At 42.7% G+C, this 23,516-nt stretch overlaps 1 protein-coding gene across 1 annotated transcript in view; it reads right to left on the bottom strand.

The window, feature by feature from the left end:
- Positions 1 to 23,516, bottom strand: part of PHACTR1 (phosphatase and actin regulator 1) — a 301,044-nt gene that overhangs the window by 15,191 nt on the left and 262,337 nt on the right. The window contains exon 9 of the mRNA XM_010000934.1: positions 3,586 to 3,641. Coding sequence (XP_009999236.1) covers positions 3,586 to 3,641 — 56 coding nt within the window. The remainder of the gene's footprint in view (positions 1 to 3,585; positions 3,642 to 23,516) is intronic.

Raw genomic sequence — 23,516 nt, 5'->3', positions numbered from 1 at the left:
TCAGCAGGACTGGGAAATCTCCACCAAAGTGGACAAAGAGCCAGTGAATGTTATGATGTTTTACAATACGCTTCTGATCTTTAAATGTCATTTCATCAAAAATACTGCTTATATTTTCGTGAGGAAAGAAACTGATACTGGAGTAAAAAAAAACCCAACAAAACAAACAGATGACAGCAGGGAGTCACAAATGGCTTTTAAAATGATAACTGCAACACCTACACTGATCACTATATTTTTCCTCTTCCAATGTTTCCTGTCCTTACTGGGCGGGATTCTCTTCTAGCAATTGCTCCTCTAGCAATTTCCTTCTTCCCTTTCAGTCTGAAATTCAGCAAAGAAGGTCCTGCAAACGCCTACTCTCAGAAGCAGAGCCACTAACAGAGATAAAGATAAAGCCAGGGAGACAGAGTGCGAAACAGAGCCCACACAGAGTCAGGGTGGAACTGCATCAGCTGAGGAGCTGTGTATAGAACTTAGTTATGGGCACTCGTTTTTGTACTTGACATATGACATCTTTCTTTTCTCCTCACTTTTCAGCCCACCCACCTTCAGAGACAGCCAGGTGTGCTGAAGACCTTGGTCAGGTAAAAGCTGGGAATTACAAATATATTCTCCTCTGGAGCCAGAAAGTTACTTTGTTTTAGCTGTTTCTTTAAAGTTGATTGAGCCATGCTAAGCTTGTGAAGCTACAAAAACACTGCTTTATTTTTATCTTAAGTATTCTGGAGATACTGTTTCTCGAGACCTCTGTGTGTGAGGGTGGGTGGGTGTGATTCTTCAGGCCTGATTTCTGTGCCAGTGTGAAATGTCCCCCAGTACAGCCTGAGACCCTCGGAGCCTACCTGTCATTTTTGTGAGGAATTTATGCAACCCCGAATGTGCCAGGCTGACAACTGAAGTACTTGCATCTATCTGAGAAGCAGCACAGGGGCAGTGTGAGAGCGGGGTTCAGGTGCCCTTCCTCATCAACTTGGCCAGCAAGTATGCACTGCAAAAAGTCTTCTTTAGTCTTCACACTAACCCTGAAGGTCTGGACTTCTTTAACTTCATGCCTCTGACTTAAATAAGAGTCAGTGAATTGGGAATACTCCAGTCAAGGAGCCTTCAAGCACCAGTGTCCCTGCTGGCGGTTTCTTTGCTGTGGCTGCTGTCATCTCCCTGTTGCTACCAGCAAGCAGCAGGACTTGTGCCATGGATGCTCTGCCCTTGCAATTCACTAAAGCTGAGCATCTCTAGGAAGTGATCACTTCATGTTTAAAGACTGGGTGTCCAGCCACATGTTGCCTCACCTCTTCCCATCAGAATGTGCAATAATAACAGGAACATTATGGTCCCAGACATGACATTTGCATTAAGGAGATTTCAGCTTTAACTGCAGCAAAAATCCTATTTACTCTACTTGGGAGCTTGCTCGGTCTTCTTTTTTGAATGAATGCACGTGTGCTATGAAGTGGGCTTTTGCAACTAGCATGACCTGCTTTTGCAGAGAATTTACACTCTTTTCATTATGGTTTCCTATGTCTCCTTCTCTCTAGGCTCCATTCAATTTGTTAATTCTTCTTCTCAGAAATCTAGGGCAAGGACACCAAGTGACGCTGTACAAAGCAGACACTGTTTATATTTATTTTCTTAAGAGTGGAGTGTTTTTATGCTTTCTTTTTTAAAAATTTATGTAACTTTTAATTGTTTGTTCCTTTCCTGCTGTGCTTCACCAAAAGTTGAGATGCCTTGGAAATGCCACATGACTTTTTCCTGTAATTATGAAGTTGTTTGTCTACCAAGACACACATGTTTTGGGGTAGATCTGTGCTTAGGAACCAAACTAGAAAAATTCAGTTTAGAAAATACAATATAGTTCTGGGTTCAGCATAATATTTTTTAATGCATCCGTGTAATTTAAGAGCAGTTATTAAATTCAGAAAGAATCTCATGTGACTCAGGGGATAACTCCTCTGAAATGTAAGAAATCTTCAGGTGGCTACGTGACTGCTGTGCTTGGCAACTTGTTCTTCAGGAGTCTCTGCAAGGCACCCAGCATTGGCGATGCTGCCTTTTGGCTTATGCTGGTTCAAACATTGATGCCAAATCAGCTGCCTGAGACCCCCCAGCCACCCTCACCAGTGCCAGGGCAGTGTTTACTGGTCATGCTCCAGTGCCAAGTGGTGCATGACACGTTGGGTCATACTGGTGGCAAGTCCTGGGATGACAACATGAGCTGCTCAGAGAATTGGCCTCTGTCCCTCCTTGCCTGAGCCTGGCATTGGTCACGTTGCAGGTTCCCCCTCCTCCAGCTTGATCTGCTACCTCCCTGTGAGACAGTGGATGTGCCACCTCTTTCCCCAGGTTCTGTCCCTTACTTTCTCCAGCTGCAAGTTAGAAGCAGACAGTAGTAGCCCAGCTACCAGAAGGGGGCTGGCCCCAAGCAAATGGCTTTCCTGGCAGCCCTGGGCTCCCCCATGTCACTCTGCTGTCCAGTCTTTTCTCCCGCTTGCACTGGCAGGGGGGTTTCTCTCTTTCTCTTTGTCTGCCATGTGTAAGAACATGAACAGATGAAAAAACCCTGCTGAGCGTTAACACTGTCATTAACTTGCTAGGAATTTGATTTTGAAGTGTTTAATGAATCATTTCTGCTAATTTTCAGAGAATTAATCTTCTACTACTACTTTTTTTGTGCTTCTGTACAATGCAGTTATTTGAACAACAAGAGGAGGTAAATTATGGACCTACCAAAGGAAACTTATGGTATTTTAAGGTACCATTCAGGAATACTTTTTCTGTAGTAATTTTTAAAAATTTCTCTGGAACTATGGATTTACTAACTTCAAAAGGGAAAAACTTGTTTCTTTTGTTTTCTGTTTTGAAAGTAACAACAATTAGATAAACAGCTTATAATTTTTTCTTTATATTCAAACCACTTCAATGTGAGTAAAAAAGCTGTCATTTTTTTCCCCCCTATTCATTCATGAGATGACAAGATTTGTACTAGACTCAGTCCTGCTTCCCTTGAAGCTGAAGGCACTGTATCTACTAATTTAACAAACTCCAGCATACCTAAATGGTATTTTGTCCCTTTAAATCATGTAGTGTTTTGAGGACCTACCAAAAGTTTTTGGCTGATTTAAAGAGTTTCAGGGGAAGATTTCAGGGAAATAATCCTGAGTCACAATAGTTTCTTTTTTTTTATTGAATAAAGGCTCCACCTCATCTAGATTGCCATGAAGATTTTTAGGAAAACTAATCAAGCCATGCCCTTAATGTCTTTACTAACTTACAACGGGATGCTTATGTGTGGAAGAGCTGCATAAAGGCTTTTCAGAATGCCCGACCCTCTGTTTGGAACAGGACTTTTTTTTCCCCCATAAATTGTTCATCTTTGTGAATTTACTGACTGATTTTAAAGAATTGTTTCTGCAGCTCTAGATGTTGCTACAGACCTGCACGCTTATTTGCATTTATGATGCACTTCATTATTATTAATGACGCACGAACAGCCGATGTTTTATAAAAAAACCAGCCAACATACAACAAAACTAACCCAAACTGGCTGGCTTCAGGTTAAATGTCAGTGGTGTCAGGACTTACGTTTCAGTATGTTCCTCTGCTCCAACTCCTCAGCAGTCGGCCTCTGGCTCAGTCGTCTGCGAAAAAAGTCCAAGATCAGTTTTTGGACCATATCACATTCTCCTCAGTTCTCTGTCTTGAAGAATTATTTTGGGGTGTGAAAGGCCAAGTAGGAAGCACTGACACTGCTCCATTATGTACTTGGTACGCCCGGACTATGCGTGACACAGACCACGCGTCGCTTTCGCAGTTCCCTCTGTTTTCAACTCGTGGAAGACAAAATACGTGATGTCATCTCAGGCATGACTCTCCCACCCCTACCCCAGGCAGAGCTGCTGAAAGCTAAGCTACACAGATGTCTCTGCTTAGTTTCCTTTCTCCCATGCCTGCTTCCTGACTCGCACAAGCATTTCTAGCTAAGCCCCAGCTAACCCTCTCGCTGCCCTCTCGCCAGCCTCCTGGTTGTGCCCTGTTTGTTCACACAGCGTTTGAACACACAGACAGTCCACAGAGAAAACAAGGGGTGGTTTGGCAGCGCCCAGGGCGGAACAATAGCAGCGCCCTCACTTCCCTCCTCCTCCTCCTCTCGTGGCTTTTATTAAATCTTACACTGAAAGGTCAGCGTGACGTGCCAGTCAACCTGTCCATAACGGGGTCACAACAATGGCAATCTAATTACAAATGGGGACCCTGAGCATAGAAATGTTCTGAATAATCAGAGTACAAAGCACGGGAGAGAAACACAAAGGCGTCTTTGGAAAACAAAATAAACCAGAGAGGTGACATCAGAAGTCAACACTGTTGGGCCTTCTCATACTCTCCTCCGAGTCAATGGGAGTTTTGTCAGTGATGCCAGTGACAGAGCCTCCTCTTCCTTCAGATATAATCATTCATAGACATTCCCAACTTGGGGGCCCCAGCTTCTGCCAGTTGGCTCATCGGTTCCCCTGAGAGGTACTGGGTGCTGACAGGAAGCATGATATGAATGCTGGCTGCATGGCTTCATCTCGTGCAATGAATGTGCCCCCCTGACCTGGGGCACAGCAGCTCACTGAAACGGGGCTGTCTCTGCCAGACTGGACAAGGGATGTCTGACAACACAGGGGCTGAGCTGCTGCTCAGTGATGCACACACATCCTCAGCCTTCTCTAGAGCCAGGAGCTCACCTGTGTGCCAGTTTAATACCCCATCCCCCTGACACCCTACGTGGTGCACAGGGCTGAAGCACATGGGGTGGGTCAGAGCCCACTCCCTACACCAGCTGCATGAAGCCAGAAATGTTACAAGCACCTGACTTCATATAGCCTGAAGTTTTCCACCAGCAGGGACAATATCAGCCATTTTACACCATGAAAACAAAAGAGCAGAACATGGCCCTATTCCAGTTGAGAATCTGGAGTAATTAGCTTTGTCTCTTTCTCAAGGCAGACTGAACGTTTATCTCACTGGAAAAGTGTTGAAAGGGACAGAAACTCAACCTTAATTCAGACATAAAGAATATCTGCAAAATACTTTGAAGACAGAAAGTGCTATTAAAGTGCTTGCGATTACCATCTTTGAGATACAGTAGCTGCTGCTAATGGGAGACTTCACCTTAGGACTATGAAGCAATTAAAACCACTTTATTTCTAGCAGCTCATGAGAATCAAAGAGAAAAAGTTGCCGCTCTTAGCAGGGTATGTGGCTGCAGGAATTGAGTTATCCAATATTTTTAATCTTAATCTTACAAAAGCAACGTGATGCTTTTCAAGAAGATGCAGCAGAGGGATATCAAAGACAGATTCCAGCCATTCAGTGTGTGGCTGCGTGTATAGAAAACATCACGCAACAAGTAACAGGGGAAATTAGGCCGAAGAGAATGACCCCAAAAAGGTGACCCCCTTTCCAGGGGACTGAAGGACTCAGCTAAGATTTCTGTCAAGAACAGTCCACACTAAAGTATTTCTAACAAAAGGCAGAAGTTTTAATTATCATCTATCTACACAGGTAATTTACAAAAAGGACCAAGTCTTCCACGTGTTTACTAGGGTACTTGTCATGAAGTAGATGCATTTGAACAAAGTTTTAACTTCACTGTGTTGTTCCTTCCACACAAGAGAACAGAGATTTACTCCAAGTATGACCTTGGTATTACATGCATCCCCTGCTCCCGTGTTGCTCAAAGACCTATAGACTGTGGGATTGTTCCACATGCCCAGTAGAGTCCCTAGTGTAAGTCAGCCAAAATACCTGTGTTCCCCATCAAGAGTCAAATTATTTTATAGATCCCATTATCAACCCTTTTCAGGCTGCAGTGTGCTCCTGCTTGAATATTACCACCATTTTCAAGTGATGGACTTTCTGCCTTGTAAGGCAGAAAAAGCCATGACACTTTTGATAGACACATTCTAGAGATCTGAAGCTATCTGCATTCGTGGGTTGTCCATCGTTGCTGGACACATACAAACCAAAATATTTTTAATAGCAAGTAGGCAGGAGGAAAAAACAAGGTACTCTTGTAGTGGGACAAGATCATGACTACTCCTTATACTGCCAGCAGTGAAGCACAGCTGGAGGATAAAGAAGGTAATGAAGAGAAGCTGTGGAGGTGCCTGGCCTCCAGTACCAGTGTTTGCTTTCATGTCCATGAAGTGCTGTGACATCCCCTTTTCCATCATCCTTTTGGACTGACTGAGTCTGCTCCAGCTCCCTTGTTGCGAGTCCCTCCTTGATGAGCTCCTCAAACAAATCCAGCCTCTTCTCCAGCCCCTCCCTTCCAAACTCTCCCAATTATTTATTTTCCTCATCTCTTGCTCTTTTTATTTCTTCTCTTGCTGCCACAGACATTTCTGCCCCCAAACTATCTTTGAGCTTTACAAGCAACTCCACAAGCGTCTCAGAACACCTTATTTTTAGTTCTTTTTTTCTTGCCTCTTAACTTATAGGTTTGTCAGATGTGGAGCCAGATGCTAATGTTACAATTTGAAAAAATCTTGATAATTGTTACTGATCCTGTAACTCAAAAAACATAAGCAGTTATTGCTTTGTAGCCATGGCTGCAAAGATACAGGTGTTTTTCACACCAAATTCCAGTAGCCATCTCCAGTGCACTGCTCTGATCTTGTCAAACACCAGGTGTGATACTTGCTCTCTTTTACCTTCCCTCCTGTGCTGCCCAGAATAATAACAAATAAAAATTAATGAAGCACACCTTGCTTGCAGAGGTTGACTTTGTTGGTTTGATTGCTAGATTGCTGCTGTGCCTTATTTCTCTTAATATCACAGAGGCTGCATGAGGCTGTCAAGAGGCCAGAGGTCAGTAAACCAGTGTCTCATTAGCAGCACAAATGGAATAAACAGGAAAAAAATGGAGGTGGGGAAGAAGCCTGGTGCAACAGCAAAGAACAGATCTACTTGTGAAAACTGTAAGAACTGAGAGGGACATGTGGTGCTGCTGTCGATCAGAAAGGTAACTCTGGCTGTTTCATGGAGCTGTACAAGCACAAGTATCTAACCAAGGATCAGGCAAGATGGGCCTTAAAACCTAACAACCTTTAACAGCACTTTCTGGGCCTAAAATCTCTTGTGTGAACATGCTTGACCTTTGTGGTGCCTTTCATGCTGTTTTGCAATAAGCTTCAGACATTCAAAGGAATAGGAAAGTTCGTTTTCTGTCAATTGCTTCTCAATGTATCTCCTGGCTTATACTTCATATGTTTTTGCAATATGGTTAATAGCAGTTTTGCAAATACACTGACAAAAGTTTTACTACAAAGAAAACCTTCCTAAGATTTATGGTGACATAAAGAAAGTCTTGCTAGGATTTCACTGAAAAAATAATATACCTATGAAATTGTCAGTGAGAAATAAAAAAGTTTGCCCACATTTACAAATACAAACTTGACAGCAAACCAATTTCCTGAATTAATTCCCTGCATGATCAAAATGCTTGACACTCCTCATGCTAGAACTATGCAACAAGAGCTAAGCAGCTCTTTGTAAAGACTGTGTGGTGGGGGTTTTTTTGTGTTTGTTTTTCTGTTTTTTTCAGTTTTGCTGTGGGCTGGGCACACCATGGGGGATGAATAGGAGTGTTGGGGCAGGAGGGAGAACTGCAAAATCAATTGCTGACTCAAAGTATTGGCTGGTGGGGGTGTAACCTCTTCAGGGAGCCCGAGGAATGAAAGGCAGCATTTTCACTGATGGATACTACTGTTTGGAGCCTGCCCAGCAAAGTAAGGACTCAGAATGGGAAGTTTTTGCTCACTGTGGCAGTGTCCAGGAGGAGCAATAAAATGAAAAAAGCTGGCTGTACATCTTCCTGGGCAATATAAAACACTTAAATAAAGTGCCCACACAATGATGCTTAACCTACTCTGCAGTGTGGTCATATGCAGAGGGCTCTCAGGACAGCAGCCAACTAGTTGTGGGGTGGAGGATCAGATTCTTGCAGCCCTTGTGTCTGGTGGCACCTTTGAAGCAAGGTGCTCCTGGCTGCCTTATCTGTCCCCCTGTTAGGGGTCATGGGTTTTCTCCCCTTAGTTTCTTGTTTTCTTGTGGATGAGCTCTGAGAAAAGAGCTAGTTAATGCCATCCAGCTCATTGTTGTGTGAACTGGGACAGTGCTGGGTGTGTGTTTCCTGAGTATCAGGAATTAATCTTTGCCACTGCCTAAAGGGTATGAAAATCTAAGAGGTTAGTATAAGGTCATCTGTAAGCATAATGGCTGGATATAGCACAAAGCTTGCTGGAAAATTAAGCCCCATATACTAGTCAGGCTTGTTCACTCTGGGAGTTAGCAGATACCAGAGGCAGAACTCAGCAGCTCTCCAGTGCTTGAATGGTGGCATCTGTTGTGTGTAACCCAAGAGCAGGATTGATGGGCCAACAGGTCACAGGTGGTCACAACAGGGCATGCAGGAATATGGTGGGGTGTCCAAAACATCTTAGAGCCCAGTCACACTCATGCAGCTCTTCCTGATGACACAGGTCACCCTGATGTAAAACAACTTCTGAGCATAGCGGGGCATAACCTCTGGAGCAGCTCCTGAACTTATTCTGCAGAGGCAAGTCTCCTTACTCAGTTGCCAGTAGGTTCCCTCCATCCTAGAGACTGCTCTAAGAGAGGAGTAAATCTGAGCTCGGCACATGAGAAGCCAGCTGCTACGGAGAACTACTTGCCACACTGCTCTTTAGTTGGCATAAGTAAGCACGACTGAAGCCAGTAGAACTGTGCTGATTTACATCAGCTATATAATTTGACATGAGGAAAATTCAATGGGAGTGAAGACTCTTACTTTTACTTGATTTAGCTTGCCTTTCCCAACAATAAAGCTGATAGCAAAGCCATACTGAGGAAGCATAGCCTCCCAGGGGCTCTTTGCACTCCCATGTCAAATACAGAAAATTTGATGGAGGGGAAGAAAATCTTGAATTTGCTTCTACCAGGGCAGGAAAGAACTAGTTCCTTTCCTTACATCACTGCACAATGAGCAAAATATAGTAGTAAGACAGGGGGTTCACTTTTTCTGAATCATCATCCCAGATATTGCCCGCCAGACTTTAGAGTCTACAGAGACCTATCTTTTTCCTAAAAGGATTTATAAAATGGGATTAAATACAGTTTTATCAAGGAGTCAATAAACTTAAGGCATATTAAAAAGAAAATCCCTACCCAAAGAAGCAAATGTAAGAGTCTTACACCATTAAAATACCTGTGCTAGACTCCATTAAGATGCTGGCTAATTTGTAGGATACATTGTCTCTTCCTTTAAGGTCTCTTTCTAGTGTGACTAGTCTCCTGGTATTAGTCATTATAATATGCCTTATAACTCCTTTTCCTGAGAAATTAAGGCAATCAAACAATAAGGAGCATTTGCCACGATTCATTTACCATGTAATGACTGCTCTCCACCTCCCTGTTGATTTTATACATTCAGCCCCTGGGAGATGGTGGTGCTTCTGCAGTTACAAAGCAGACTGTGGATAAGAAGTGGGCAGATAAGAAGTGGGCAGAGACCTCTGTTCATCCTTGGGAAAATGGGTGAAACAGCACTGAGACAGAGTTCAGATGAGAATTAGGCAGACAATTTAGGTGGGAAGTGCTTAGTTTTGGTGAAAATTTAAAAACTGGTAAGTATCAGTTAAAGATCTAAGGACTTCCTTATAGTGCTTTTCTGATCAGACCAGGTATTTCTGCTGCTTTAGGATGCCAGTTTGTTCTCTGGACTGGACAGTCTCATGTCCTGGAGGGGTGAGGCAATGCTTGTGATCAGCAGTTCTTCCTAGTGTGCTGTAAGAAATCAATGAAATAACAGTTCCTGTAACACATCTGCAGCCATGTATCCAGCTCGGCTCTGCAGGATTTTCAACTAAAATGACTCAGATTTTAATTTAGGCTCAAAGCAGTCTTTTACTTCCGCCCCAAAATATGCTTATCCCAGATTTGGTTTTGTGTTGAGAAATGGCTTCAATATAAACTTTAAAGGTCCACCTGGTCTAGATTACAGTGAAGATTTTTAGGAAAAATAATCAGCAAATTTTCTGCTTGCTCAAGCATCTGTAAAAATCTGTGAAAAGTATAATCAAAATATAACCAAGCTGCTGGCCCTTTGATTAAAACTCTAATCCTGACCAATTTGTTTTCTCCTTTTTTTGGCTCATGTGAATCCATTTCTGACTGGCAGCTCAAATAATGCACTCTCTTCTGTTTCAGCTGACTGAGGGATTGATTTATTACGATTTTGATTTACTCCTGGGAAAGTTACCAGCTCACCAACAAAGAACAGGCTGCCCAGATTAGGTCTCCTGGGGAAGGAGAATAATATTCAAAATGTAGATTTCAAAAATTCATTATGTCTGCATAAAGTTCAAACCTTGCCTACCATACACAGAACATATTTCTTTAAAGTACCCAAATAAAGCAGAATCATCTTGGGCCATGAACGTCCAAGTTTCTTTCTTAATAGAAACAGTCCTACAACTCAGAGTAGAAACAGTATGAATAGTGACATACCCAAGTCACCAATCTTTTATTAGACCACAATATCACAATGCAGACACCTACATTTCCCCAAGGAATTACTTCATTTCTTATTTTTTTCTAAAGTTGAAGCCTAGTAGTGCTAGACACTCATAATCAGATTTTGCCCCCTTTTTCAGTAATGCTAACTGTGAAATGCCTACTCACAGCTGGAACACTGCAAGGTCATGCAAGCTCAAGCTCTAAAATGGAGCTTCTTCTGTTTCATTACTGTATTGTTTCATTAACATCAAGCGTTTTAGCCAAGTGCTGGTTGTTCACATAAAATATGATCATGAAAGTTAAAACAATTTAAAAAACAGTCATGCTGGAATTAAGATAGTTACACCACCTGAGCTTTGCAGCATCAACTCTTCAAATCTTTTGTTCCTAATCCCAAGAGCAAAATATTCAACAACTGCAGTAGGAAACAAAGTACATTTTTTTTTATAGAAGGGAATTGACTATGTATCTAATTCAAGAACATATTTCCTGAACAATAAAAATGGGGTATTTTTGAGTACTACAAGTCCAGAGGGAAAAATGCACTAAATGCTGGTTGAAAACCTAGAGCATGCCAGAAAAAACAGATGGATGTTAGGACCCATTATAATAAGGGAAAAAAAATGTTCTAAAATGTCAGCTATTGTCCTTCTGTTGTCTGTACAGCACTTAGGGAAGACACTTGCTTCTCCAAAGGTAACAATATTGAACCAAAAGCTGATTTTGCAAAGCTAAAGAAACCATAATCCACAGTTCAAGGTCATCCATGAATGACTGAATAAAATGGCACCATGAAAATCAATTTGAGCAGTTAAGATATGCTTTCTATCTATAGACATTATTGTGTCTGGTTTGTTTTAAAATCTGACTCTATAGAAATGTGACTTTGTGTCTGTGAACAAACATTGACAGCAAATCTTTAAAGATGCATTTTTTAGGTAAAGATCAGATGCTAAACTGTAGAAGCATTATTTGTCTTACTCCTCTTACTAAGTTACTTTTTTCCTGGTTAAATACAATGTTCTCTTCTTCCAAACACTAGTCTTTGGAGGCTTCTCCTGCTATCTTCTACACTTTTTCAGTTTTGAGGTGCAACCTTGTATGTGAAAGACCTGTAGGAGACCAGATTACCATTCATGTATTTGCAAAGGTGTCCCCAGTCTGAGGGCCTTCCAGAACTGTCCTATAGACGATTCTGCCCAACAACAGACCTGAGGCAGGGGCCCAGACCCCTTCAGCTCTGTGTCACCCAACCAAGCCAGTTGTGATGAGTTCTGACACCACTCCCTGGTGTTTTCAGCAACTTGGATTAAACAAATTTGGGGTATCCCTATAGTTTCTGGCACATGGCTGCTTCTTACCATAAACATTACACTCTTAAAAGCAGAGCCATGTCCAAGCAAGAGCCAGAATAGCAGAGCCCCCTTCCCTCTTGGCATGTCCACCCACGCCAGCTCCTGGTGCTCAGGGAAGCTCACATGGTTGACCATGGTTTGATACAGGAGTAAAGCAGTTACTCCTGTGCATGTGTGGTGGCCTTGGGATGGAGAGAGGAAGCACAGCTTTAGGTGGGACCAAGGTCTGTTGTGACAGGGAAGAAACCATGGAAGCAGGCTGAGGGATGACAGCGGGAGCGCAGCCCCACTCCTCAAACCTCTACAACCCTCTAAAACCCCACTGATCTTTCCCAGTGTCCCTCTCCTCTCAGGTTTCTTTTCAGCAAAATCCGCTGTCACAAACTTAAATTTTGCCTGTGCTGAGAAGCAGCTGCTGGCTCTGAGGGAGGGTCAAGGCCTGAAGCCATAATGGAGGAACCATCTTCCCTATATTTAGCCAGCATGAAGATCAGACCTCCTGATGGGCCACTGTGGACCATGGTGTCCACCGAGTGATAGATATATATATATAGACCACAGTGACTGTATCCACATGGCCTGTGCATTAGCAGGTATCTTACACTTCTGGCCCTGTCAGTGTGCAATTTGTCTGAAAAAAAAAAAAAAAAAAGCACTAAAACAGCTGTGATCCTAATATCAAGACAGGAACATTTAAAACACATAAGCAAACCAATTTTGCTTGGCAGTCCGAATTATCTGTGACCATTACAGCAAATCTCAATCCAAAATGCAAAAAAGCTGTTGGTTTTAACCAAGGAAACTTGGGCAGGGAGTGTCATCAGCTTGCTGATGACAAGCTCAACACTTGATATGGCCAACTTGAAAAAGTCTCCTCTGTTACTGCAGCAGCCACTCAAAGAATGGAGAGAGAAGAATTATGCCCCCTGACAGTGTTAGTTTAATTTGTTATAGACCATTTTACCAGTGCCAGGATGAAGAAAGGCAAACGAACAATACTGCAGAAATCAAATTCATCTCCCAACAGGCACTTTATATTGGTATTGTACATGTAGAAAAACCCCAACTCATCCATTTTCTGAGAAATGAATCAAAATCTAAAATACTCAGTGACTTGGAACAGCCACAATACAGGACTTCCAAATAAACGCTTTTGTAAGAGAATTTGGTGTTAGCAATTCAAAACCCCAATAAATCAGTTTCTAGAGGAAAAGATGCATAGGAAATAGCATGGTGCCCACACTTTGTCTTGCTACTGAAGTGAAAAATTCCAGGAAGTGAACAAATTTGAGAGCTTTAAGAGTGATTAACTATTTTGTGCCAGTGTGATTCCACACCCCCAGATGGTGTGGAAGGGAGGTGATAAATAGCAAGGACTTACTGCAAAGGGCTGTGGCCTAACACGGTCACATCAATATTAAGAATTAGGGCTGGGCGAAATGTTTGTGACAAACAGCAAAATTGCTGGAAAATTGAGCTCCAGCAGGTCAGAGGTGAGGTTGAATTTAATGAGTAGCTTCAGCTAAGAAAACAATTCACTGGACATAATTTTCTTACACAAGAAACTAAACTAAAATAAAAAATTAAAAAGCACTAAAGAATGCACAGGGCAAAAATATTTGATTCTAACCCGAAATGCTACTTTTCAGTTTGTAATAAAAAATTAATGCCTCCATTTGCTATTTTTCTTCAGTTTTTCCTTCCCCCACTTGTTACTTTTTTTTTTTTTTTTCTGCATTTGAGTATGAAATGCAAACAATCCTGTGTTCAGCCAACTCCAGGAGACACAACTCTTCTTGCAGTACCTGCTGTGGTAGTTACAAGCACAGATCTGCCGAAGCAGGTCACCAGGAGCTGTGTTGCAGATGTCAGGGTCATTCCTAGACATACATAACAGTCAGAGCTAGATCTGTGATACCTGCTCATCAGTCTCGGTCTTTGCACACAATTTTCAACGTTGATTCTTTTGTACCTGCATCACTGTTTGCAAATTCATTTCTTACCTTTCTAGAGAATTTTATCTCTCGCCACCCTACCCAGAGATTTGCCTACTGTGTAAATTCTTGCCTCATTCTAGCTGGTGTGTATTTAAGACCTTCACTGGAAGACCCTACTTCTGCCTCTATGTATTAGTAAAGTCCAGAAGTTGTTTTTTTTAAAGTCATAACATATCCTGGAAATTAATAAAAACATGCCACACCAGACAGAAAATACTAAGAATGCCTAATTAAAAAAAAAAAAAAGGAAATGATTCACCTGTTAAAATTTTAAAAACCCCCATGCCTTAGGAAACTGCACAGTTATTTTGACAATGTATTAAACATGATTTGCTCACAGTTATATCATCACCTTTAGGTTTAAAGAGATTTTTTCACTCAGGAAAATTCTTGTCCCATCTGCGTTTTCTTCTCTCCAAGTTACTGAGATGCACATAATTACCCGGAGGCTGAAAATTCAGACCATAAAGTGATAATCTTTTTTGTTGTTGTTGTTGCTTTGTATTTCCACAGCAAAACAAATGGAATGTTACAAAGAGGCTTATTACATCAAATAAGGAATTAGCAGCAGGAACCAATAATCTCCAAAACAACAAAGATCCTATTTCCAGGCAAATACTCTTAACTTCAAAACAAACGAAAAAAATCCCCATGAAACAAAACACTTCCAGAGGGACATTCAATCCCTGTGTGCTATGCTGAACGGGCTGCAGCCTCTCTCTTCATCTTCTGCACAGTGACATCAGCTTTCTGCATTTTCTGCCTGAAGTTTAGAGGGCTCAGTTCAACCCCTACTGACGTTCTCCACTCCAGGTTTTCCAACTAATACCAGGTGCATGTCCTCTGGCCTGCACATTCCCCAGTTCCCCCTGACACTTTATCAATGTAAAAACCTGCTCCACTACCACAATCTAGCTGCTGAGCAAAAAAACCAAAACAGTATTCTTTTTTCATTATTTGTTTCCTTAATTAGAGCTGATGTTGAACTGTGGAGGGGGAGGGAATGCCCAACAACATCTTCCATCTTCCTTATATAAAATAGGAGGGAAATCTGTTCTGACCCAGTCGACCTAAAAAGTCATTTGTCCTTTACAGTCCAGACACTTCACTTCTCAAACCCCATTGTGACAGTGTAGCAACTGTCCTCCTTGTGACATTTCAAATTAGAGTGCTGTTAAAACTCACATTTTTGCCATTATTTGTCCTCTACATAGAAGACTGCCTTAAATTGGTGATTGTTTTTTGAGCTTCTTACTGGTCTGAATAGTTTATGCAGCTGGCATTCAGGCAAGAGAGGCTGAAAGAGTTAACATGTAAAACATTTTGTATGAGGATGAGGAACCCCATTGTGACAGTGTAGCAACTGTCCTCCTTGTGACATTTCAAATTAGAGTGCTGTTAAAACTCACATTTTTGCCATTATTTGTCCTCTACATAGAAGACTGCCTTAAATTGGTGATTGTTTTTTGAGCTTCTTACTGGTCTGAATAGTTTATGCAGCTGGCATTCAGGCAAGAGAGGCTGAAAGAGTTAACATGTAAAACATTTTTTGTATGCAGGATGAGCAAAGTTCATGGCTGCTGACATGCCATAGGAGAAGTCTGGATTCTCCTGCAGGGCATACTCAGCTGCCAGGACTGAAATCCCTCTATCCTGAGCTTTCAGTGCCCTGGATTTGTGGCATCCACTTGTTTTCTGCATATCCATCTGCAGTGAAGGGAAGGATGGAGAGCTTGGAGAGAGGTAGCATAGGGAATCCCTCTGAACATGTATCATTGATGCACAAAGTATTCCTAAAACTGGAAACTGCACCTACTGCTATGAGAGGCTGCAAATTGGTAGTAAAACATGCTGGGTAGGATGGTCTGGGCAAACAGGTACAGTGCCTGCTTCCCAGTTCTGCTTAACTTCATTATTAGTTTAAAATGTGCAATTTCTCATGCATCAGGATTGAGCTGAAAGAATACACTCTCTCAGACTCTCCTTCCAGTCCCACTGGCCATAGTCACATGGACTTGTGTTTTGCTTTACAAGGACACTGAATTTACATCTGTACCTTATAGTTTACTGAGTGTTAGGTCCACTCTTCATGACTGGTGATTACCTGGTGCTAGTAACAACTTCGCTCCTGCTTGACTGCAGTGATGCTCCTGCTGAGCCCAGATAAATGAATGCCAGCAGATAGGGAGGAACAAAAAGAAAATACCTCACACCTGCTACACTCTGTTAGCTTTTCAGACTCTGATGAGCAGTGTTTTTGGCAAAACGTGTCAAATATACATTTCCACCCTATTTTCTTCCTAGAGCCATTAGAACATTGCAGTGTTCTGCACTACTGGAGATCATTGCTGTTGTACAGGTACCAGGAAACACCACTGTAGGCTGTCTGGGACATGTCTGAGAGGAGCAAGTTCCCAGCTTCATAAGCTGAGAAAGAACAAGAAATTGCTGTTTGTTGCCTCTAGAGCCATGCAGAGACAGAAAGTTTTGAAGGTAGATATTAAGGTTCTCCTTTGGAGAGTTAGACAAGGAGAAAAGAGCTATACAAGGGTGGAAGGAATTTGAAAAACTCTTGGAAGTGAAACTGGGACTCTGGGTTGTTAGGTTTTTTTCTATGGTAGAGTGGACTGAGGGAATGGAGAGGTGCAGGGCTGAGAGAAATGCCTGTTGGGGGAAGCTGGCCATCTGGAGTTGATTTTCAGTGAATACAGCAAGCCTGTGAGATTTTTTTTTAGAAACTGAGTCCTGGTTATTTTTTCCATGGAGAGTAGCATGTGGAGTCTGGTCTCAAGGGCTAAAACCATGCTCTCCTGAAACTGAAGTCAACTAGAGACTTCCATGGTCTACATGCCATAGACAAGATTTGTCAGAGCTTGTGACCTGGCTAAACCATCTGTCCTGGCACAGCCATTGTGCAATAACCCAAAGCAGGAGAAAATTGTCAAGCATTGCATCAGAATAGCTTTATGAGAAACATTCACAGAAACCTTAGACTGGGGGGAGTGAATGTAGTCAGGATTTGGGAAAGTCTAAGAACTTGGTCACTCTGCAGTGCCAGAGGCACACAAAGAATCAGCCAAAATTGGTGTGCTCTTCAAAAGGCAAAGATGTTGCTAATGCATAAAGACTTTGTCAGCTCTTTGGATGCCTTGTGCTATCACAGAATGGTGGAGGTTGGTAGGGACCTCTGGAGGTCATCTGGTCCAACCCTCTTGCCCAAGCAGGGCCATCTAGAGCCAGGATTGTGTCCAAATGGCTTTTGAATGTCTCCAAGGAGAGAGACTTGATGATCTCCCTGGGCAACCTGTGCCAGTGTTTGGTCACCCTTACAGTGAAAAAAATGTTTCCTGGTGCTCAGACAGCTACTCCTGTGTTTCAGTTTGTGTCTGTTGCCTCTGATCCTGTCACTGGGCACCACTGAGACCAACCTGGCTCCATCACCTTTGCACCCTCCCTTCAGGTATTTATACACATTGATAAGCTCCCTCCCCCCCATGCCTTTTCCTCTCCAAGCTGAACAGTGCCAGGTCTCTCAACCTTTCCTCCTGGGAGTTGCTCCAGTCCCTTCATAATCTTGTGGCCCTTCACTGGACTGTCTCCCATATGCCCACACCTCTCTTGTACAGAGGGGCCCAGCACAGGACAAAGAACTCCCAGTGTGGCCTTACCAGTGCTGAGGGGAAGGATCACCTTCCTTAGCTTACTGGCCGGGTCACTTGCCTGTGAATGCAACCATCCTTCTTGTGTGCAGTTGCTAAATTTTAGGTTTCTTAAGACAATGTGCAGTAACTTAGTATTTTAAACCCTACTTCTAATGCAGCCCAGGATACCATCAGCCCCTTTTTTCCAGCCAGGGCATGTTGCTGGCTCATGTACAACTTGGTGTCCATCAGGACACCCAGATCCTTTTCTCTTAAGCTACTCTCCAGCTGATTAGTTCCCAACAAATACTGGTACATGGGGTTGTTCCTCCTCAGGTGCAGGACTTCACACTTCCCCTTGTTGAACTTCACGAGATTCCTATTAGTCTATTTCTCCAGCTTGTCAAGGTCTCTCTGGATGGCAGCACAACCCTCTGGTGCATCAGCTACTCCTCCCAGTATGTTGTCAGCAGCAAGTTTGCTGAGGGTGCGCTCTGCCCATCATCCAGAACATTAATGTATGATGTTAAAGAGGACTGGACCCAGTACTGACCACTGGGGTATACTGTTAATTATTGGCCTCCCACTAGACTTTGTGCCACTCATCAACAGCCTCTGGATCCAATTTTCAATCCATCTGTCTATCCAGCCCATACTTCAATAACTTCAATGTGAGGATCTTACCAGAGACAATGCTGAAAGCCTTACTGAAGTCTATCTAGACACTATGTACAGCTTTCCCCTTGTCTACCAGGCCAGTCATTTAATGTAGAAGTTCAAGTTGGTCAAACATAACTTCCCCTGGTGATACAATATCAACTACTCCTGATGGCTTTGTTGTCCTTTATGTGCCTAGAAATTGTTCCCAGGATTATCTTCTCCATCACTTTCCCAGTGATCAAGGTGAGGCTGATTGGCCTCTTAATTCCCTGAGTCCTTCTTGAATACAGGAGTGACATTTGCTTCCCTCCAGTATTTGAGCACTTCTCCAAGTAGCCATAACTGATCAAAGAAACACTAAAGAAAATGAAGATGCCACTAGATCTTTAGTACTGCTGGGTCAAGTTCATCCTTCAGATACACTTTTATACTGAGTAGTGAGGCAGCATTGCTTGCTCTTGAAGATTTTAACACATGCCCTAATTGTTAAAACATGACATAGCTAGTGACAAATGCACAGAACTGAGAGAAAGGCAAGGAACAGTGATAGACAGGTGGGAGAATGAAATCTGAGGTAGTAAAATGTGCAATGATCAGGGAGGATGCTAAGGTGACTGAGCTGTGATGCCTAGTATTCCTCCACAGATGCCTTGCACTTCCCTGTCACTGTCTTTGTATTTGCTCTAAAATGCTTTAGACTGAGGCCAAGTGCTGTACAGGATCTTGAATGGGAGTGAAGGGGGAGGCTACTAGCACTACTGAAATACAAGGAGAAACAAGACAGAATAAAGACTCTTTAGAGAAGATTTAGTGAAGACAAAGGGAAATAAAAGTACCTCCCAAAAATATCACATATGATGGGTTTCAGAGGCAAAAATCACCTCTTTTCACTGCTGCAGAGCTTTTTTTCACCTGTCATGTTACATTAGAAAACAAGATGGAGCCCTTAACTCACTGGAATTGAACAGTGAAGTGCAAGATGTTGGCAGCTCTTCTAACTGTAGTAGAGAAATAGACTTTCATAGCTAGTCTGAGGGGGAAGATGAAATGGATGGTGGAGTCTCACATAGCTTTGTGATCCCTGCAATTGCCCAGGTCTCTCTATCTCAGCATAAATGTCTGCATAAACAAGGGAAGGGTTTAATGTTTCTGGACAAATCTGGGGGTGAAGGACAACAGGAATTTACACTCAGTTGTTACTGGGAAAAGGGAAGCAGTCTCTCTGGATGTTCTGACCTTGGGACATCAGCCATTTCTTCTTCTGAAAGAAGCAGAGGGAGGTTTTGGGACCAGCTGCAGAATGCCCTGATGGGGAGATTCAAGAAGGCACCAGACTCTTGTCAGAGAAATTGCTCCCCAGTTTGGGACTGATGTGCAGCTGCATTGTGTCCATAAAACTGACTCCAAACAAATGAATTCCCGTCAGAGGCGCTGCCTGCCCTCTTTCTTTTACAGCTTGGATACTGGGGCAGAGAGTGCTCTGGGAAGGCCAGGGATCACAGGTCAGGTGCTCCAACTTCCCAGCCAAACAGGCCAAAGGGACTTGTTCATGCTGCTCACAAGCTTAGCTGGAGGTGGGCCAAGTGATGGGGCTGTGAAAAGACCTCCATGGCAGATGGCCAAGGACCTTGCCCTGTAGCTTCTGGGAGGGTCTGCTGAGGACAGCATTTACTTGCAGTCTAACATCTCCCCATGTGCTCCTTGATGGCTTGGGTGCAACCGAGATGCCATCTGCATCCCAGCAGGTGACTGAAGTCCCAGTGCTTGTGCAGAAGGGTCCCTGGGCCAGGCAGCATTCCTGTTCCCCACTGAAGGAGCCAGCTGGAGCCTTTGCAGCTCCTGCTATTTGAGATCAGGGTCTCCTGCTCACAGGGCTAGTTGTAAAAATCAAAGCCAGTTGATTGCAGGGAGGTAGGAAGACTATCTCTTTCTTCTTTATTGCAACAAAAGAAATTGTGAAGACTGTTCCAGCATGCTGAAAAACTCAAATATTCTGCAGGTTAAATAGTTCAGTCTGAGGCTATAGATGCTTGCTTATTCAGCAAATACAATTTATTGAATGCTTGTTTTATTAATTACTCATTAGTGTTGCTGCCTCCTGAATTCAAGTGTGTCAGTGAAGAATGAGGTTACCTTGGTGCTAACGTGCTTTCCCTGTAGTTTGATGGTTTGAAAATCATGTATCATCAGAAAGGCAAGTGGTGAATATTAAAGGCTACATACTTAGAGACACATTGATGTGGTCTACTGCACATGAGAACACTTCCTCTTCACTAATGTTATTAACATAAATGGTAATTTTACATGGTCAGGTCTGAGGTTAAGGACTTAGTTTAATCCCCACATATGGTCTGTGCTTATGAATCCCAGTACACTGAAATAGGAGCATAATTCTCATCCATGCTTGCCTTTAAAAGACCAGTAGTAACTTTCCTGTGTGTATGCAAAAAAAGTCCCTCTCCACCACTAAGTGATCCTCGTGTTAACACAGTGTCTTAGGGAAAACAAGCAAAATTCCAACCTTACATAATTGTAGCGGGTATAATGGTAAGAATACTCGCTTCCTTGGTACATTTGTCCAGAAGACAGTTAATCCTACATAAAACAAACTTGTAAAACATTAAATCCTATTTAGCACAGGTCCAACTGTTCAAAAAGTCCCCTCTCTTTACTCACATACAATAACCTGCATATGAAACTCCTGCATATCTGGACACAGATAGATGACCATGCACACCGGTCAGACTTACTTCTCTAGCAGTCCTGCTTGTGCTCACAGCAATAGTCGCAGTACACATATATGAGCACATATATATATTTGAAAGCTGACTAGAGTCAGGATAAAAAACTGGGTTTATGCATCTGACTCCTTTAAAAGGATTACCTACGTTAATCTCCTGCACATGTGCTGCCAAACAGGCCATAATACACTAAAGGGGAAAAATGCAAACTGTAGCTTCTGAGAGAGGTTAAATATTTTGCTCAAAGAGCAGTTTCTCCGTTTTACAATCATCAGCCTGAGAAGTGAAATTTATTCCTGCTAGTCTGCTGCTTTTATCTACTTGCATTGCCATCTGATTTGTTTCCTTTATAGAAATTACAAGGTCATTCAAGCTGAGCAACTGTAGTGCTTGTGATTAACTCCCCACAACCAGCAGACAGAAAACATGAAGATTTATGGTTGGATTTTTTTCAAGGTGGAAATTTATGAGCTATTCTTAATGGAGACAGCAACCCCCCCAACCAAACCAAAGAACAAACAAACCACCTTTGTTTTCTTCTTTTAAAACCACAATAGTATATTTTGAATCAGCTACTTCCTTGCTTGTGTTTGTTTCACCTGTTTTTATTTATATTGGTCTTTCTTTTACTCAAAAGAGAGCACTGCATGAATTCCACATAGCCTCTTGTTTACTGGAGAAATAAAAGACTATTTCTATTACCGACACATTACTTCATTACCATCACAAGCTTGCATTATATCACCATGAATTATTTTGCCCAGCAAAGAAATGTGGCTTCCTCTGAGGTGAAAGGTGATAATGGTTTGACAGCTAAAAGCAATACCACAATCAATTTGGGGCAGAAAATGAAGGATACCACACCCCACTGAAACTGCAAAGGAAACTAAGGTAGACTAAACATATTTGTCTTGGTTGTGTTGACAGCCTGAGTTAGACCTCAAGTACAGACTGTGTCAGGGGGCTGAAGAGGATGGGAAGTATGAAGGGGAAACTGTAACCTCATAATGTATTCTGCCTTGGCTTCTGCAGACAGAGGATGGGAGAAACAGATGTTGCAACGACAGCACAGAGTGACTTGCACTGCTTCCAGTGCAACAGGAGTAGTTAGAGACCCCAGGAATAACAAATACCATCCTGGGATGGCAATATCTCTGATTGAGATGAACTTTTGACATGTAGAAAACACTTTTCACTTCATCACTGGCCACATGAGTGGCTCTGGGGAGACCTTGCCCTCAAGTGCCACTGCCCACTGTCTACCATTAAGAGCATTCCTCTCCACAGTAAAACATTTCTCCTCCTTTATATAACAGAAACAAACTGTCTCTGCACATTTGGAGCCCCATCTTCTAACATGGAGAGACGCATCTGCCCAAGGACAGACTATATCCACTCCATGAGGCTTTGCTTTCATATACAGCAAAACACCTGCTGGCCTCTGTTGAGTGAAAGTGGTGGCAGCAGGGATTCATCCCAAGGCAGGGCTGTGACAGAAGAGAGGTCACACTGCCAGGACCCATTCAGATCACTGGTCAAGGACACTGTCCATCCCACAAACGTGGGAACAGGTGACGTGAACAGAGGTGACGTGTTTTGCGGTGACGTTACCCGCTGTCACCTCCCCCTTCCCTGCCATTGACCTTTTGCTACAGCAAATCCTAACCATAAATTAATCAGATGAAGCAAGTTTATGCTGTTGGCTGTTGAAACTCAAATCAAAACAATAGTAGTAACATCACTTGTGATGTCAACTTGTCTTTTTCTGTGATGAATGATGGTGTTAACTATGAAAATGACTAATATAAAGAGACAAGTTCAAAGTGTGCTCAGAAATGAGGACTCTTGTTCTACTGAAACACACCTAAAGGGATCCTGGGATCTGGGTGGCGTTTCAAAAGCACACAAACTTTACTGTCAATGAGAGTTTGCACGCTACTGGAATTTACCAAGGTTCACAGGCACATATGTACATCTGGAGATCCCAGCATACCTTAATAAATACACACATATATGTGCACATGCGTTTCTTTCAGTGGCTTGCTTGAAGTTGGGATGCCCCGTGAAGATGCAGCCTTCCCACAGCATTTTCACTACAAAGCCATTTTTTTTTTTCAGCACAACAGAGGTCTCCAGGATGTCAGTCACAGAAAAGAGGGCTAACAGGGGCTTTGAAAGCCCATCTCACATCTGCACCTCTGCACAGAACCCAGATCACTTCTGCTCAGAGTGTTTTTTCCTGACAGTTGAGCCCAGATGCATAATGATAACTCAGTTTCAGCTTGTTGCCCGTAGATAATCACCTGCTTTTGCTGCCTTCCTCCTGATGCTAAGGACATCACAGGTGTCCTCAGCAGATGCTAAGGCTTCCTTTGGGTGTCTCACAAATGCACAGCTTCCTCACAAAGCTAAACTAAAAGAGAAAAAAAAAAGCTGTTTTCCCTAGGTACCATCATGGTTAAAATCCAGGCTAAAATCCTTGGCAGCTTTTTTCAGTCAGCCCCCGTTCATGCATCTAGCGCTGCTGTCCCATCGTCCCCTCTAATCCAGGATTTG

The sequence above is a fragment of the Chaetura pelagica genome, unplaced genomic scaffold (genome assembly GCF_000747805.2).
Source record: "Chaetura pelagica isolate M959 unplaced genomic scaffold, ChaPel_1.0 scaffold104, whole genome shotgun sequence".
In the NCBI taxonomy this organism is placed as follows: domain Eukaryota; kingdom Metazoa; phylum Chordata; class Aves; order Apodiformes; family Apodidae; genus Chaetura; species Chaetura pelagica.
Note: the sequence above shows the minus strand (reverse complement) of the source record. Positions and strands in the feature narration are given on the sequence as shown.